General features: G+C 39.1%; 1 protein-coding gene across 14 annotated transcripts in view; it reads left to right on the top strand.

The window, feature by feature from the left end:
• The window catches only part of Limch1 (LIM and calponin homology domains 1), a 319,406-nt gene that overhangs the window by 216,426 nt on the left and 85,021 nt on the right, over positions 1–17,959 (top strand). For all 14 annotated transcript variants that reach the window (XM_047566848.1, XM_047566850.1, XM_047566851.1 and 11 more), the window contains exons 4-6: positions 8,515–8,621; positions 13,789–13,819; positions 15,820–15,930. In XM_047566848.1, coding sequence (XP_047422804.1) covers positions 8,515–8,621; positions 13,789–13,819; positions 15,820–15,930 — 249 coding nt within the window. The remainder of the gene's footprint in view (positions 1–8,514; positions 8,622–13,788; positions 13,820–15,819; positions 15,931–17,959) is intronic.

Genomic DNA, 17,959 nt, shown 5'->3' with positions numbered 1-17,959 from the left:
AACCACCCTAGAATTCTGCAGGCAGAAATGAGTTCTCTTTCCTCTCAGTGGAAGAGCTGGTATCCTCATTAAGTGCTCCTGGCAAATAAAAACGTATTGACAGTCTGGCGAGTGCTGATTGTTGTTGGACATCCGCCAATTCCCTGTGCTTGACTGGAACCCATACAGACTGGGGCGGTCACTGTGCACACGGGGCAGGTCCAGGAAATCCCCAAGTTCTGTTAATTATGGGTTAAGTTCCTGAAGATATTTTGGTAATGTATTCCTTAAATTCTGAATTTCTTAATTACATTTCTTTAAAGGAAGTTTGCTTCAAATGTTAGAAACCCTTACAAAAATCTTGTTTAAAAAAAGTCTTATAGGTGAAATGGAAAAGCAACATTAATGTGAGCTATTGATTTTTCTAACAAAAGCTACATCTTTTCTGATATATGTGCAAATCTTTCTGAGATATACTAATCCTCATTAAGGTTTTTACAGTAAACATTTATTATAGAAAATGTATGAAAATGATAAATCCACCAGAGATAATCTCAGGGTACATCTTTTCCACCTAGTCTTTTCATTTATAGGTCATGAACATGATATGTATTTTTTTATATGTTGTGTTTTAAATATCTGACAGTACAGGCTGGGGATGTAGCTCTGTGGTAAAGGCTTACCTAGCATGTGAGGCTCTGAGTTCAATCCCCAGCACTGCAAAAAAACCAAAAAACAAAATCCTGAGAGTTGCCGTGTGTGGATTCTTTGAAATCCAAATGTGCATTACCTTCCATTCCTATGAATTATAAATCCACCACCATTTTGATTATCCACTTTGGTCTTTCCCTTCTGGTTTTAAAGAAATAAAGCCAAGGCGAGTGGGTACCCAGGGAGTGTGTCTTTCCCTGCCTGGTTTCCTTAGAGAACCACAGGAGGTTGGGCACCTGCCTCAGAGCCATAAAGCTGCTTGCTCTCTGCAACGGGTCCCGGAGGAAGAAAACCCTTCCAGGTGGAAAGGACTGCTGAGCGAGGGAAAGGGAGCAGCAGGTGCTTCTGAAGGAAAGCGGGGAAAGGTCTGGACGGGCAGCAGTGTGTCCCAGGGCCTCTGCAGGAATGCCCTGCTTGTTCCCCCAGCCACACTCCTTCTCTTCCTCCCAAAGTGCTGCCGTGACTGGGAAAAGCCCCTCTGAGGCTGCACACTGTCAGGACCTTGATCCTACTGTGGCCACAGTTGCATTGCTGGGTGGTTCTGAAGGCGTCTTCCCACTGGATTGTTCTGCTCCATTGTGTCGTTTCTACTCGCCTTCATGGACACTTGGGTTTAAGCAGGTGTTTCTGGTCTGAACTGGGAACCACCATTCAAGGATTTGTTTCTGTGTAATCATTACAAATGCGGGCTCAGCAGCAGCTACCTGGTGCATGAACTGTTGGTATATAGCATGACTCTAAGTTTGAGTCTGCCTGTGTGTAAGACTGCCAAGTTAGTGGTAAATAACAACCTAAGAACAATTGCAGCAACTACTTTTTCTTAATCATCTCCTATGTAACTGGCAAGGCTATATGAATAGTATGTCTGTTTTACATAAATGGTTAAGCTGTTCTTTCAACTCATCTTCCAGAGTTCTTTCCCAACTGGAATAGACAAGAATGTCACAATAATACCTTCTGTATACAGTAGGAAATACGGTTTGAGACACCTGTAGATGTCTAATACCTCAGATAGTACCGGACCCTATATATATAGTTTTTTTTTTTTCTTATGTATACACATCTGATAAAGTTTAATTTATAAATTAGGCATATTAGCAATTAGGCTTAGTAAGAGCTAAACAGTAACAATAAAAAATTGAAAAATTATAAAAATAAACTGCAATAAAATTGCCAGCTTCGCTATTCTTGTGTTTTGGGTTCATTATTAAGTAAAATAAGGGTCATTTGAACACAGCACTGTGATACTCCTATTGTTGGTCTCATAACTGAGGTCACTGTAAAGTGACTAACAGGTAGGTAGTGTATATAGTATGGATACACTGCACAAGACTTCATCACACTCCTCCATCATAGCACATAATTACAACTTATGAATTGTTTATTTCTGCAATTTTCCATTTAATCTTTTTTGTACCAGGGATTGAACTCAGGGGCACTAGACCACTGAGCCATATGCCCAGCCCTATTTTGTATTTTATTTAGAGACAAGGTCTCACTGAATTACTTAGCACCTCGCTTTTGCTGAGGCTGGCTTTGAGCTCCCAATCCTCCTGCCTCAGCCTCCTGAGCCGCTGGGATTACAGGCATGCACCACTGCACCCGACTCCATTTAATATTTTTATACCTGATTGACCATGGATAACTGAAACCTTGGAGGGTGAGGTGGGGGAGGGGAAACCTGAAGCTAAGTGGAGAGGGGACTACTATAATGAGTACCTAAAGGGTACCAGAGTCTGGGCCAAGTTCTTATTATATATTTGCTGTGATTTTGATATCTGTACAAGGTTGATAGCATCCCCACGTTACAGACTAGGAATATAAAGATCAGAAAGGCTAGGAAGTATGCCCAAGGATACATAGTGAATGAGGCTGAGAAGCTAGCGGAAGAACTTCTGACTTCAAAGCTATTGGGCTGTGTTCTTTGATATATTTATTCTCTCATTTCCATTGCCTGATGTCAGACCTCTGTTTATGTGTATCTTGAACAAATCCAGGTGTGATAGATTGCAAAGGCTACAGAATTTTGTTGTTTTATTCATTGTTATACATGCCTACAAGAGTACCTAGCACACTGTATTTAATTTATTTAAATATTTAGTTAGTACCTACTACATGTTGGGGACTTGGCTGAACTTGGATTAGAGACTGTCCTGAGTCATTCCCTCATCTTGCCTTTGGAGCAAAAAGGGAAGGGAGCCAGGTATTAGGATTTCTTCAGAGGAAGAGGCCCTGGGAGGGCAGTAATCGAGGTCTCAACCAGGGTTCCTGGGGAACGTTTCCATGGACAGGGCAGTCCCACCAATTAATGAAATGGGAAACCACTGGGCCCTAAACAAGGAGGATTTAATACATGGTAGTTACACAAACAGTGGTTTAAATCCATATGTTAATATTAGCCTGGTGCAAAATGGACTCTTTCAGGAACTTTATGTTATGCCTCTGTGTTGAATTGAGACTCATATTACAGAATTTTCCAGTTAGCCAGAAATGGTAACTTTCCATCAGTCACACCTGAGCACTGACCTCAGCGACTTTTATCTCAGAGGCGACAGCCATTTTTCTTCGAATTTTGTAGAATTGATTTTGCCAGTAAACTCAACCCTACCTCATCAAATCTATTTTTATAAATTTAAGAACCTTTTCCCACATTTTTTGGAAAATTTTCAGATGTACAGAGAAGTTGTAAGAATGGTATAGCAAATAACTGCATATGCTCCACCCACACAGGGTGAGCCAAATCCAGCCCAGTGTCTGCTTTCATAAATGACATGTCTTGGAAGACAGACACACACATTCATTTACACATGGCCTGGTTACAACTGTGTTGAATTCTTTTAGCAGAGACCACCACATGGCCCACAAGGCCTAAAATGTTTACTATCGGACCCTGCACCAAAAATGTTTATGGACCCCTGACCTAGATTCACCAACTGTTAATATTTTGCCATATATGCTTTATCTCTCTACAGACAGAAAGACACAAACACAATGTCTCTTTCTCCTTCCCTGCCTTACTCTTTCCCTCCCTTTCTACCTTCTGTCCTTCTTTCCTCTCTTTCCCCAATATGTGAAAATAGACACAAACATACATCACACACACACACACACACACACACACACACACACAATTTTTACCTAAGTCATTAGAAAGTTATGTTATAGACATTATGATAACTCGATCCCTACATAATTCATAAGCATGATTTACAATAAAGGCATTCTCTCATGTAGCCTCATTATCATCACAAGAAAATTAGCATTCATTCTGCAGTATCATCAATAGACAGTCTATATTGAAAAGTTATTTTATAGCCTTATTTATTTTGTCTTTTTGGATCTAGGGTCCAAATTAAGGGTCATACAGTACATTTGGTCAACATGTCTCTTTAATCATTTTGTGTTTTTTTCGTGATATTGACTTTTTTCAAAGAGTACTTTCAAAAGTTCTTGTAAAAACCGTCATAATGGGTTTGTTGCTATGCATTAGTAAGAGCTAAATTAGACATCATAGTAAACCAGTGTCTCTCACTTCTTTGGGGATGAGACACTGTTAGACTGTGCACTTACAACACTAAGATGTGGATTTTGCTTGAAATTGTAAATGTGGGAAAGTCTCTGTGTGAAAGAAAGAAAGGCAGATGAGAATTTACAGTGCGCATTTTGTGCAATTAAAGGCACAGTGCTTCTTGCCTGTTCCAGCGGCTGCCCTTGTTAGCTCTTGGCCTAGTAGCTCTTCCTTCTGGCTTTTCTCCTGACTGGGGCCTGGCTTCCCTCCAGCATCATTAGGATGCAGCAAGGAGCTGGAAACAGACCTGCAGTTATTTAAATCCTCCAGCCCAAATTGTTCAGGCTGGCTGCAGCTCAGACCTTCGTGTATGCAGGCTGTGTGCTGAAGAGCGCATAGTGTTCTGGGTTGCATGCAAGCATCTGGGGATGCACAAGGAAGAGCACTTTCTTGCTTTTCCTGAGAGTCTGGGGTGCCACAGTCCTGCGCCTCCTGGGAATCACATGTCCTTGTTCTTTATTTTGGTTTCAGATGATTCCTAGAGAGCACCAACACCCATCCATTGCTTGTCCCTGTGCAAGAGGCACTGAGAGCTTGTAGGCCAATCAAAAAGACACTCACACGTCCTGGGAAATACTCACCTGAGTGTCTGTACTAGTCACTGTCTTAGTTTGGAGTTGCCTTATTCAATAAAGGGTTTGCTTACTATTCCTGAAATGTGGAACTGCAAGTGAGGGATGCAGCCTTTTTTCCAATATGGTGTCCTCCAGATTGTTCAAGGATTAGAGCTAGTGGTGCTTTTGAGAGTTTCAGAGCCAGATAATCAAAGAAGGGGTAGGGGTGGGGGGGTGGTATGCTGATGGGAGGCAGGCAGGAAGCAGAAAATCAGGGAGAATGAGAAAAGGCAAGAAAAATAAGTAAAATTCAGATTTCAAGAAGGAGGAATCAAAATAAGGCACCTGGAAAGTTAGAGAGGTGGGAAAAGGAATTGCCACTTTTTGGACTTAAGAGTTTTCACATCTGGAGAAACCTCATTTCCACCTGTCAGGTTGGTTAATTATGAGGCTGTCTTCAGTTGGGTGACTGCATATGGTATGTGACTTCTCTATACCTCAACTCCTCATCTCTAAAATGGAGATGATAATAATGCCTGCTGCATATGGCTGAGTTGAGAATAAAAGGGAGAATCCACATGCGTGCTTAGAACAGACCAGATACATGGCAAATGCCCAATGAATGTAAGCTACCAGTGTTTAGTCTGCATTATAAAATGCCTCACAAAATTCACCAACATGGTATTTTGACATCTAAAAGACTTCACTGATCTTGAACCCACTTTCTTAAGAACCATAAATAAAATGTAAAAAAACAAAGCTGTTGTAAAAAGCATTCACTAGTGAGCTAGTGAACTAGTTCTCATGTTGACAAAATATTTCCCCATTTTCAACAATACTTTATTATAGCAATTTTATATCAATATATGCTCATAAATATGCTAATAATAATGTGGGGTACTGACTTTTATTTTTCCTTCTTTTTTTCTAACCAACCATTCACATGTAAATGTACCAAATAATCATCTGCACGTGCTCCTGGTCTTCACACTGCTTCTCCACTGCAGAAACAAGAGCAAGTGCCAGGAAGAGGGAGTCTTGGTTTTACTGTTTCTGTAAAGCAGTGTGACCCATTTTGGGGCTGGGTTTGGGCAAACCCATGTTTTTTGATAATGTGGGCAGATCCAGAAACAAGCAGGATGGCATGTGACCTACCCAAGTTAATCTATGAAAAATTTATCACCAAGAATGTGGAAAACTGTAAAGCTCAGGGAGTGGTGGGAACAGCTAAATTTGATCACTAAAACATGGAAAGTAAGGAAAGGAGAGAGTAGCAAGGAGAAGAACAACTTCAGATGTGTGTGACCAGCTCAGTCACCCTCTCGAGGTCCTGTGGTTGGTGGTGCAAGGTTTGTGAGTGATAGCACATCTTGCCTGTTGAAAAGACCCAGGGCCTTATACAAGAAAGCAGGCCTGCTGCGTTGCAGGCCCCTCGGTTGGGAAAGTGAGTATAGCGTCTCCTCACTGGTCTCCCGGTCCCCTGTCCCACTCCTCTTAACTCTCTCCTCTTTCTGTCTCCCCCCGCCAGCCTCACTCCCAACAATCCCCTTCCATCACAGATCTGGGCATTCACCTCAGACACAGCCCCCCATGACTTCCAGTGACCTGCCTCTGCATCTTCAGGGTCCTCTGTGTCACCCTGCCCCATAGCTTTACCGTCCTTTGGTGCTGGCCTCAGATTTCAGGCTTGAGTTCCTCATGTATGTCCTGTTGCTTTGCAGCCTCCATCCTTTGCTGACTGTGACCTTGGACAATTGGCTTAACTGTTCTGGGCTTTAGATTGCTCATCTACAAAATGAGGATGAGGAAAATAGAACCTCCTTCATAAAGTTGTGCAGGGATTAAATTAGTTAATATATATTATGTAATAGATATATAATGTGTATGCACACACATACAAACACACACACATACGCACACATGCACACACACACATACATACAGCTGTTGGAAGAATGCATGTGATGTGTGGTAGAGAAAGGTTACAACTTATTGCTGTTGCTGTTGTTTTGAACCTGGGTATATTAATCCTTTCTACGACTGCATTAAAAATTGCCATTAAGGGCAGGGGATGTAGCTCAGTGGTAGAGCACTTGCCTAGTATGTGTGAGGCACTGGGTTCAATTCTCAGCACCATATATAAATAAATTAATTAAATAAAGGTCCATCAACAACTAAAAAAATATTTTTTTAAAAAATTGCTATTAAGCCTAGACATGACATAATGGGGCTCTTTGCTCAGTCTCTCCCAGGAGCTGGTGGATTCTAGGATCCTGTCTGAGCATCTTCCAAGCCTTCTCCAAGTTCTTGTGGTAGTTAACAGAATTTCTCTCTTTGCAGCTGTAGAATTTGTGGCCACTAGGAAATCTGACTTCACCTCCTTTTTAAAAGTGCCTCTGATTAGGTCAAGTCCAAACCATCTTTCTTTAGATTAGTGTAGAGCCAACTGGTTAGTGACATAACCACAGACTGACATCCCATCATATTCCTAGGTTTCACTCGTAATCAAGGGGAGACTACATAGGGCGCGTGCATTGGGGATAGGGTTCCTGGGGGTCTTGAATCCTGCTTGCACACTGGATGACTGGAAGTGCTCTCTTTTCTGCCCCTTTTGTTGGATGGTGCTGGTGAATATATGATTCAGTGATCACCACCATCAGTTCAGATGCTTGTAGCATCTCACAGCACTCAGGTGGATTCTCATCTATGTGGCTCTTGGAGCTGACATTTCCTGTCCTGTAGTTTTCACTAACTGGTGGGGTCAGTTAGCAACTTCAGAAGTCTTTTAGGAAGAGGACAGCTACAGACTTGTAACTGATAAACCTGTTGACACATATCTAGAACTCCAAAAGGATGACCCATTCAGAACAGCTCACTTCTTCCTAGTGACTACCATAGAGCAAGGCCCGACCTCTCTTTAACTGTCCACCCTGCCTTCCCCTCTGCCAATTCAAAGTAAATTTGTACCTGCTACATAAATTTTCACTTTGAGGAGAGTTTTTGCATTTTCAAAAGTTATCCTTGTCCATCCCTTTTCCTTCCCAGTTTTGTGTATGTATACATGTGTGTATGTGTGTATATACATCCATATACATATAGATGTTTATATATATATATATATATCTTCTAATTAAACATATACATTTGCTTTTAATTCAATTTATAGTTCACAAAAAGGTATTATCAATCAAACCCATAGAGATTGTATGAAGAATATATAATACGTGAAGGATATATCTTAGATTCATTAATAAGAAAAACTTCCTGAAGATGAGAAAACCTCTTAGGTACCAAAACCTGTTGTTGTTATCATCTTTTTAAAAAATCAGTTTGAACCAGGTTTTAGGCAATGAGACATGGACAAAGAATTTTAAAGCAATGGAGACTATCTGATTATTCAATACTATTTCCTAAAAAGATGCTATGTTCTCCTTTATAATGATATTTTGCCTATAACTTTATATAAATGTGTCAAGATAAAGGGGGGAAGTGAACCGAGCATGGCAGTGGGTTTGGAAGTTTATAGGATCCGCTTACTTTGGCATTTCCTAACAAAGTATCATTTTGCTATGCAACAGTTCAGGGTTTCAAACTGTCTTAATGGCTGACCTCCTATAGCAATTTGGACTGTTAAGGAGGAGGGACTGGTTCATAAGCATAATCTAAAATAATATAGACTTAGATTTCTCTTCTTCCTTCTAGGACAATATCATCTTATTCTTGAGAGGTTGTAAAGAGCTCGGCCTTAAAGAATCTCAACTCTTTGACCCGAGTGACCTCCAAGATACATCCAACAGAGCAACGGTCAAGTAAGTAATGCATGATTTATGTTTAAGGGAAACCCATTTATGGTTTGATTTGCAGTTTAGTAATAATGTTGTAAGTTCTAAGAGGTGGAGAATTGGGTATGCCTAATAAAATAAAAATGCAGAGGTTAAGAATCCAGCTTTCCAAACATGTTGGACTTCCTGCCTACCTTCTGTTTGTAGCTTTCATTCTGATCAAACTTATTTTTTTTCAAATGCAATCGTCATGCACAGAGAGTTTGAATTTTGAAGAAAAGAAAAATAAAGCTCAACAGAGAGACAAGAGAGAAATAGGCACTGAGTCTGTGTATCTTGGACCAAAAAAACTTTTATTGGTTCCAGTTGGGCATTTGAATAGGCTCTTGGAAGATCACAAACTAGGTAAACAGACCTGAACTGTTTATTACGCAGAGAAGGCATTCGATTGTGAAGAAATTGCTCCTTCATTTACACTTGTAACTGTTTTTCCATGTATGTTAGTGATCAAGCTCTTTGGAGATGGATCATTAGCCCTTTGGCTGCTATTGACTATATCTCCTCAGTGAATCATGTTTGGGGCCAGAGAATTCTTTGGAGTCGAATGCCAGAGTCAAAAAAGAAGCAGGGTACTTCTGTGTAAGGAAATAGCTCAAAGCCAGGGTAAGGAGAAGAAATGCCTTGTGAGATGGCAGAGAGAACTTTTCTGAAGTTTACAAGTTCTTCAGCCCCTACTGATTTTATGTAGAACATTTTCCACTTTAGTCAAATGATATTTGACATGAATGTTTTAGTAATAAGCTGGATATTGCTTAGACAGGATCTGCGAGTTGGCAATTTTTGGAGTTGTTTTATCATGGAAAACCAAAGGGAAAGAAGTCAAAACTTAGAGCTACTAGTTTTGTTCTATTTGCTAGTCTTGATTAAAATAACATCAACCACAATAATAATAATGGAGAAACTATGGGTGAAATGGAAACTACTGAATGAAATGAAGTTGGGGGTTTATATTGAACTTTATGATTCATGACTAGGAATAAGAGAGAGTCTGCCATAATTGATTATCCATAATTACTTGTCTGCTGCCAATGTGCAATTCTTTAATATTTTTCATGGGAAAATTTTAGTTAAGTAAAAAAAAAATAATAATAATAATAATAATGGAATAAAAATTAGGACATTTGAATACTGAAACCACCATAACCCTTATCCTAGCTATCACATGCTCCATTTATTACAGGACCTAAATCTGGCCTCTATAAATCATTGTTAGCTTTAGAAAATGATATTAGGTTCTGCCTCATCTCACATTTGTACTTTCACCTGAATGGCAAGAGACCAGAAACAATCGTAACTGTGCAACCTCATAGGTAATAATTAGTCACACGCATGCTGCTTAGAGGTTGAAGGAAAGTTCACTCTGAGTGTTGGCAACCACATACTTTTTTTAGAGCCACTTTAAACAATAATTTGCTTTAGAAATTTATAGCCCATATCACCTTTATTGCTTATCTATAAAAAACAAGGTATCAAGAAATCAGGGTCTAGCCCTAGGCCTGCATCTTCCTGGATGGGTGGTCCCAGTTAAGCTCCCTTGTTACAGAAGCCCTGTATCCTCATCTATAAAGGGAAATTGAACAGAATATTATCAGGTATGATCCTAAGTAGTTTGCTTAGTGCAGACCTGGTTGTTTGAACAACCATATTCTTAAAAAGAGGTATTACTTCAAAGGCACAGAAAGCAGTCAAAAGGGGAAAACATCACTTAGGCCAATGACACATGGACACAGTCACTTCTTAATTATGGTACCATGTTCCTCTTTTCTTGTTCTTTCAGCCTTTCCTTCTCCTTTGCTCTATCTCCTCTGTCCTCTACCACCCTTCCCTTCTTTATGCTGTGTTCCCATCTATTTCCCTTTATGCATTTCTTTTCCTCATCTTCTTTCCTGTTTAATTTTTCTGTCACTCTGTTTTCTTTATGTAATTCATTTGCATCACCTTCCTCTCTAACTCTGGCACTTTGCAATAATTCATTTGGCACCTATTTCCTGGGTAGCTGCTATGTGTCAGATACTTTCCTGAGCTAGAGAAATGGAATGAACAAGATAACCAAGGACCTTCACTCATATGGAATTTACACCCCAGTGTCAAAAAGTGAGAAGCAAATTAAATAAACAAATAAAATAATCACAGGGAGCAAATGTCTAAAAAGAATAGAAAATAGATGCAAAAGATAATGAATGACCCATCCCAAAGTGGCCAAGGGTGGCCTCTCAGAAGTGGTAGTGTTTCAGCTAAGGTTGGCTGCTAAGACAAATAGGAAGCAAGAGTCAGCCATGGGAAGGTCTGTAGGCAGCTCATGGCAGAGGAAGGACTTGGGAGAGAAACAGCTTGATGTTTAAAGAAAAAGGAAGAAACCAGAGGGGTGGAAGGATCCTGCTGAAGAGCAAGTGTGGTGGAAGGCATTGTCCACAGGCAGTGAGGATGTGAAATTTGGAAGCATTTTGCAGAAAATATTTTATTGTACTGATATTTATAAAATCATAACCAATTTTATCTTAAAATTATGCCATGAGTTGGTTTGCAGCCCTCAGCAAGTTGTTGCTTCTAGTTGTAGTAAGGAGTGGAGCCTGCCAGATGCTATCTGCTTCCCAACGTTATAGAAGTGATGCTGGTTTAATTGGGGCCAATTTTTAACACATGTGGACTTTATAGCTAGGGAGGATCAATGTAAAACTTCTGCAGTTCTCTCTTTTCCCCTTTGAGAGTTAAGCAGGACAATAGCAGAGATGCAGAGCATCCTGGTGACATCAGTTGATAGGGTAAGCAATCAGATATAGGAATGGATTCCACTGAGGAAATTGGGATGCTTTCCTGAAAATTGTCTTTTTAAAAAAACTCTTTAGTTTAACTTTTATTATAGGTAATTTTCCTTACCTTTTTTGAGTAGTAAGTTGAGTGACCCCCCCCCAAAAAAAAAAAAAAAAGAAAGAAAGAAAAAAGAAAAAAAGGGAGGAAAAACCTGCAAATGATTACTGCACGCGTAATTTAGTGAACTCTACCTGTAATGGATGCCAGATAACTTCGATGGGACATGAAAGCATGATCTAGAAGTGCACACAGCATAGACCGTTTCAAGGAATTGAAACAACTTGGATGAAAATACAAAAAGATTGTAGATTGCTCCTGAGGATCTAAGTGGTTTTTGTTTGTTTGTTTTTTGTTGTTTGTTTTTGTGATGCTGTGGATTAAATTTAGGGTCTCACATATGCAGGCAAGCATTCTACCACTGAACTAAATCCCCAGCACCAATTCTTTAAATATAGATATTGGGAATTGAACTCCAGAGCATTTTGCCACTGAACTACATCCCTAACTCTTTTTATTTTACATTTTTATTTTGAGAGAGTATCTTGCTAAGTTGCTCAGGGCCTCTCTCAATTGCTGAGGCCAGCCTCAAACTTTCAATTCTCCTGCCTCAGCTTCCCAAGGCACTGGGGTTACAGGCATGCACCAATGTGCCTAGCTCTGAGTTTTTTCACTTAACTGGTTGTTATATGGAAATCACTCCATAGTTACTTCGCAAATTCCTACTAGGTGATATGCATGACTTTTCGTCAATGAACTTTTATTGTCTTTGCCAAAATAATTTTGTTCTCTATTTTTTAAAAATTTTTTTAAAAAATTCTAATTGATTATACATGACAGTAGAATGCATTTTGACACATTGCACACAAATGAAGCACAACTTCTCATTCCTCTGACTGTACGTGGGACAGTCACACCAGTAGTGAAATCATGCATGTACATAGGGTAATGATGTCTGTCTCATTCTACCCTCCTTCCCATTCCCACTGCCCACCCCTCCCCTCACTTCCCAGTTTTATGAAAACTTTGTTTTCATAAAAATTTTAAATCTTTTATATATATTTTATCCATTTTTCTGTTACATGTTTAAAAATAATACCTTGGTGGATATCTAAGCAGATTGTGACATATCATCTTTTTCTATTAAAATGGAAACATGAATACATTTTCTTAATCAAATCCAAATTATATCAATTCTTTTCATCTAAGTTCCTGATAATGGGTTTATCTCTGTAGTATTCCACATAGTTTTCTAGTCCTTCCAGTCTCAATTGATTTAAAATTGCCACCTTACTCATTCATGTGTACTTTAAGTCAGAATATGCTACAATGAATCAGGGTCTAAAGGTCTAAATATTCTCAGGAATTCTTCACTGTTCACATGACAGAATTTCTATGTTTCTTCCCCCTCACTGAACTTAGTGTGGAGGGAAAAAAAAAAAACTACATTTGTTTTTCCCTATTATTCATTTGTTGACATGTTAATGAAACTGAAATAGTTTGGAAGAAATTTTTTGTATTTCACTATATGAATATTTAGAAAATACAGTCACGTAGGACACCCCTCCCCCTGCGGTACTGGGGATTAAACCCAGAAGCATTTCATCTCGGAACTACATTTCCTCTCACCTTTTAAAATTTTTTATTGTGAGATAGGGTCTTGCTCAGTTGCCCAGGCTGGCCTCAAACTGATGATCCTTCTACCTCAACCTCCCGAGTCTCTGGGATTATAGGCATGCGCCATTGCTCACAGTCATCAAGTAGCTTTTGTTGTTTATAGTTTGAGAGTAAACATTCATGTCTCTTTCAGAACACATGTGCATATATTTGAACATAGCATGCATATTTTCCTGTCTATGGCTAATTCCCAATGCTAATTTATGTCCAGAGCAGGGGAGAAATATTTGGCTAGTATTGCTTCTTAAATTCATGTTTTCAGATCTATTTAATTAAGTAAGATTTCAGACCTTTGGTAAAAGTACTTGCATGTAGAAGATTTTGGAAGTGCAATCAGATTTCATTCAATGCAGAATCTTCAAGAGTTAAGCTTTGAGAATTCAAATACAAATAGTTCCAGTTCTAAACAGAATTCTTCATTTTCCAGATGTTACAAAGTATTCATCATTCCACAGTGGAACGTTAATCCCACCTTGCCCTACATTCTGTTTGCTAAACAATTTTATCCACTGCCTGAAATCACCAATCTTAGACCTTAAAAAACTCACTCACTGTATTCTTCTAATTATATGTGTTAGCTGCAAGTGCATCTTAGTGGTGTTGAAGGGAGAAACTGCTTTTCTGATAATATTTTCTTTTCCTGACCTAGGAGCCTTGACTATAGTAGGAAGCTGAAAAATGTAAGTATTTTCACTTCCCTTGCCAAACTTGTATCCTTCCGACTTTGATGGTTCAAATTTTAGCTAAGTTCAATGCCTCATACTTGCCTTGCTGCAAAGAGTCCTTCTTAGAAAAACGTATGTGAGTCTTTGATGGAATAATTAATGACTGTGATAAAGCTAAAAATAGTAGATTTGGGAGCTTTCTCTTTAATTAGTTAAATGCTTCATCCAGAAATAAACAAATGAAACCTTGTGTTCTGTTTGTTATTCAGTTTCTTAAAACACACAGTGATCAGACCCAACACTAACATTAGCCACTTTCCATTTGAAGGCCCAGATGGGTTTATTAAATTAAGCTGTTGGGCAAATTGTTTTAGGAAAAGATTAACGTAACAGGAACAGTGCTGCCACCGTGGCCCTGTGCTGTTTGTATTTTTGTTTTCCTATTAATCTTTTGAGTTATTATTAGTACGTCCTTGAATCAACTTTGTGTAGTTAAATCTTATTTTCAAAAGGCAAGTATATACTTTTTGTTTTAAATTTAAATTGAAGAATGTAAGATGTTACCTTCTGCCTCTGAAATAGAAAACTTAAGCTGTGACCTCTTTTTTTTAATTTTCCAGTTACTGTTATATTTGATTGACATTCTCATTCTTTTTCTTCCTCCCTACAACTAGGGACATGTGCCATTTTTTCATCACACAATTTTAAACAAATCAGAAACCCCATAATCTAAAACACAACAGTCTATCTTATCATACTTTTCAAGACAGCTTCATATTCTGCACACATTAGTTATTTTATGGTCCTAGTTAATGTTCTGACATTTGGAATTGTCCGGTCTCTAGAAATTTATTTGTAAGCAGCCATTTAATAAAAGATCTTCTGGAACTTTTGAAGGATTCATGATGTAAAATTTTCCCACAGAGATAGAAAACTGAATCACATCCTAGTTTTGATGCACATAACCATATTTTGGGCATGTGGCCAGCTGGAACCATATACCTATATCATATTGTCCAAAGCATTTTCTGGCCTACCAAGTGGAATGAGGTACAGTAAGTACTTCCCAGCCTGGTAGAAGCAGTAAGACAGAATGTGAAAATAAAATCATAGTCTGAGCTTTTACATGGGCTTCAGGTCCCCCCATAATTCAGCTCCCAGGAGCTCATCTTGAGCTGACTCCTGCGGAGTTTTATGAGAAAATCAATGGAAAGAGCGTTTGCTTTTGTGGACAGATTCTTTGGAAAGACAGAACAAAATTAATTTTGGATGGTAGCTTCAGACCGTTGAATTTTCACAGACATTCTTAAACATCCAAGGTAGTTTAATGGGTATCAAGCGTGTCAAGTCCTAAAACTTTCCCGTTTTAGATTAATAGAAATTCAACTATACTCCTAAGTGAGCTATTTGATCATATTCTTCATTGCACCATTTTCTTCTGACTTTAATTCAATATTTAATGCTGGGAAGCACTAATTAATTTTCATCAGTCCTTTGGGATTTTTGCCATTGGTCTTGGCAGAACCTCTGTGCCCCCAAGTAGGGACCAGGGACCTCCAAAATCACCTCTCTTAAAAGGAATTGACAGTCCCTTCCATCGCTTATCTGGGTAAAGACTCCAAAGAGTTTCTGAAATATGTTGCTGCCTAACATATTTTGTTAGGCAACATAAGGTTTGTTAGGTTTGTTGCTGAAAACTTCACTACATGGAAATAATTTTGGAGGATTTAGTTTTTTCTTCTGGCTGTCTTATGGATCACTTTCTCATGACCTAACTTTCCCTAACACTGGAATCTTACTTTAACTACCAAATCCTGTTTGTGTTGACTGAGACAGCACTGGGTTCTATTAAAATGATTTCCCATTTAACAGTACCACATGTGTGTGGTTTGTAAATCAAGATTGCACGTACACTCCTTCCTGCCTTCCTGTGAGTGGCCCGTTATTGATTCCTTGTTCTAAACGTCACTCTTGAGGGCAAATTCTCCTGCTCTTGTGCATTATTTGTTCCACAGGTATTAGTTACCATCTACTGGCTGGGAAAAGCTGCCAACAGCTGCACGTCCTATAGCGGAACTACCTTGAACCTGAAGGAGTTCGAAGGATTGTTGGCACAGATGAGAAAGGTAATGTGACTTTTCTTCTTTATCCCATGAGGTTTAAATAAGGTGGAAAAGCAACACTTGTCCTTGTTTTTAAGATAATTACAGCCAAAGATATCATGCTCAGGGAAATGACCATCTTACCACTAACGTTTTTGCCTCATGCATCTGAAACCTACCTGAACTTTTTTACCCTTTGGAGAACAAAGATCTGAGCCCAGTCCAACTTTAATTCAAATGCAATCTGTCAGTATCTGGCTTTGTATGCCAAGGAACTCAGGGCTTGCTTTCTTGGGGGAATAAGCTTGAATTAAACAATGCAGTATTATACAAAAATGAACACTTGCTCTGCACTTTTATCCTAAAGGTCACTTTGCCTGCCCGTCAGGGCCTTGGTGTGGGTGAGTCATGTCAGCCAAGTTCTTGCCTCGGCGCCCACCCTGGCCAACAGTGAGAATTAGAAACATTCTCATCTAATATGTGCATTGTATGGCCATTGTATTCGAATGACCTAGAAATTCAGAAGACATTTTTAAAAGCTTGATTTGTTTATTTGATGTAACATTTTGTTTGAACATTATTTAAAGCTTGATTTGTTTGTTTGATTATCAGAAAGACTGACCTAAGGTAGGAAATTGTCAAAGAAACAGTGTCATGCTTCATGATCCTTCATGATCCTTCCTGAGTGATCCTTTATGAGATTCAGCAATATATGCAACTCACCCTAAGTTTTAGTATACAGTGTTATGTAATCCAGGAGAAACCTCCCAGCCAGTCTCAGTGTGAACAGATAAACTCACTTGTAATCCACAGCCATAGTAGAACACAAAGAGATGAAGCCTTGGTCTTTCTCATTTTGCAGGTCCCTAACCTGCAAAAAATAGGAAATGAGACCTCGTTGAGAGACTCAGTGCTTTGCAACTTTTGAAAGCAAGAATTTGTTCCAGCTTTCTAATAATGCGCATCCTTCAGTTCAAGCTAACAGTCTTCACATTTGGCCAGGGGCCGTGTGTGGCTCATGTATTTATCAATGGACAAAGCTTTCATATTGGTCATGACACATAAACAAAGTCCTTTAAGCTAAATTCTTGTAAAAAATTAAATAAACACACCCACACAACTAAGCACAACACATTGTTTCTTAGTCTAAGCACAACACATTGTTTCTTAGTCTTAACTCTAGTTTGTCCTTTAATTTTTCATCTGACTCTCTCTCTATATTTTTTTCACATAAGAGAGTTTACTAAGCAAACAGGCAGAGTGTCTCCCTGCAGGGTAAGAGAGAAAATGAGAGTGCAAGAGAGAGAGAGAGTGCAAGAGAGAGTGTGAAAAGCGAGGAGGAAAGAGAGAGCCCGACTCTATATTCTTAGTAAAATTACCAAGTTCCAGTCTGGACTGGGGAAGTCAAGTGTTTGTTTTTAGATTAAATTTGAGCCTGAATAATAATAGATGGATCACCTTTTTAAACATCCTTAAAGCTCTCTAATTTTATCAGGACTGGGTTCAGCTGGGAAGTGCATGCGCACACACACACACACACACACACACACACACACAACTTAAGATAACATGATTGAGGTAAGCGGTCCAGGGCTGGTGTGGGGTTCTGCCTCCGCCCCGTGACAGCGGGCTCTCTTTCACCTGTGCACTCTCTTGCCATATGATGCCCCTGCCATGTCATGAAGGCTCTTATCAGGTGCTGCACCTTGACATTGGACTTTCAACTTCCAGAACTGCGAGGAATACATTTCTCTTCTTTATAAATTACCTGCTCTGTGGGGTTCTCTCATAGCAGCAGAAAACAGACTAAGACAACCCCTGGCTTAAATCCTGTTGACTTGAAATTAGTCACGTATTCCTACCTACTTGCAAGGAAAGACTTGGGAAAAGACCTTATTTCAGCTAAAAATTGTAGGTATTTTTACTGGAGGAGAAGTGGACAACACATTAAGGGACAAATGGAACTTGTCCTGTACAGATACAGGCTGAAATAAATTCAAATTAAATTTTTGTCTTTCACAAAGGAGATTAGCCAGAATCATTTTCATTTTTC

This window comes from Sciurus carolinensis, chromosome 10, assembly GCF_902686445.1.
Source record: "Sciurus carolinensis chromosome 10, mSciCar1.2, whole genome shotgun sequence".
NCBI classification, from domain to species: Eukaryota; Metazoa; Chordata; class Mammalia; order Rodentia; family Sciuridae; genus Sciurus; species Sciurus carolinensis.
Note: the sequence above shows the minus strand (reverse complement) of the source record. Positions and strands in the feature narration are given on the sequence as shown.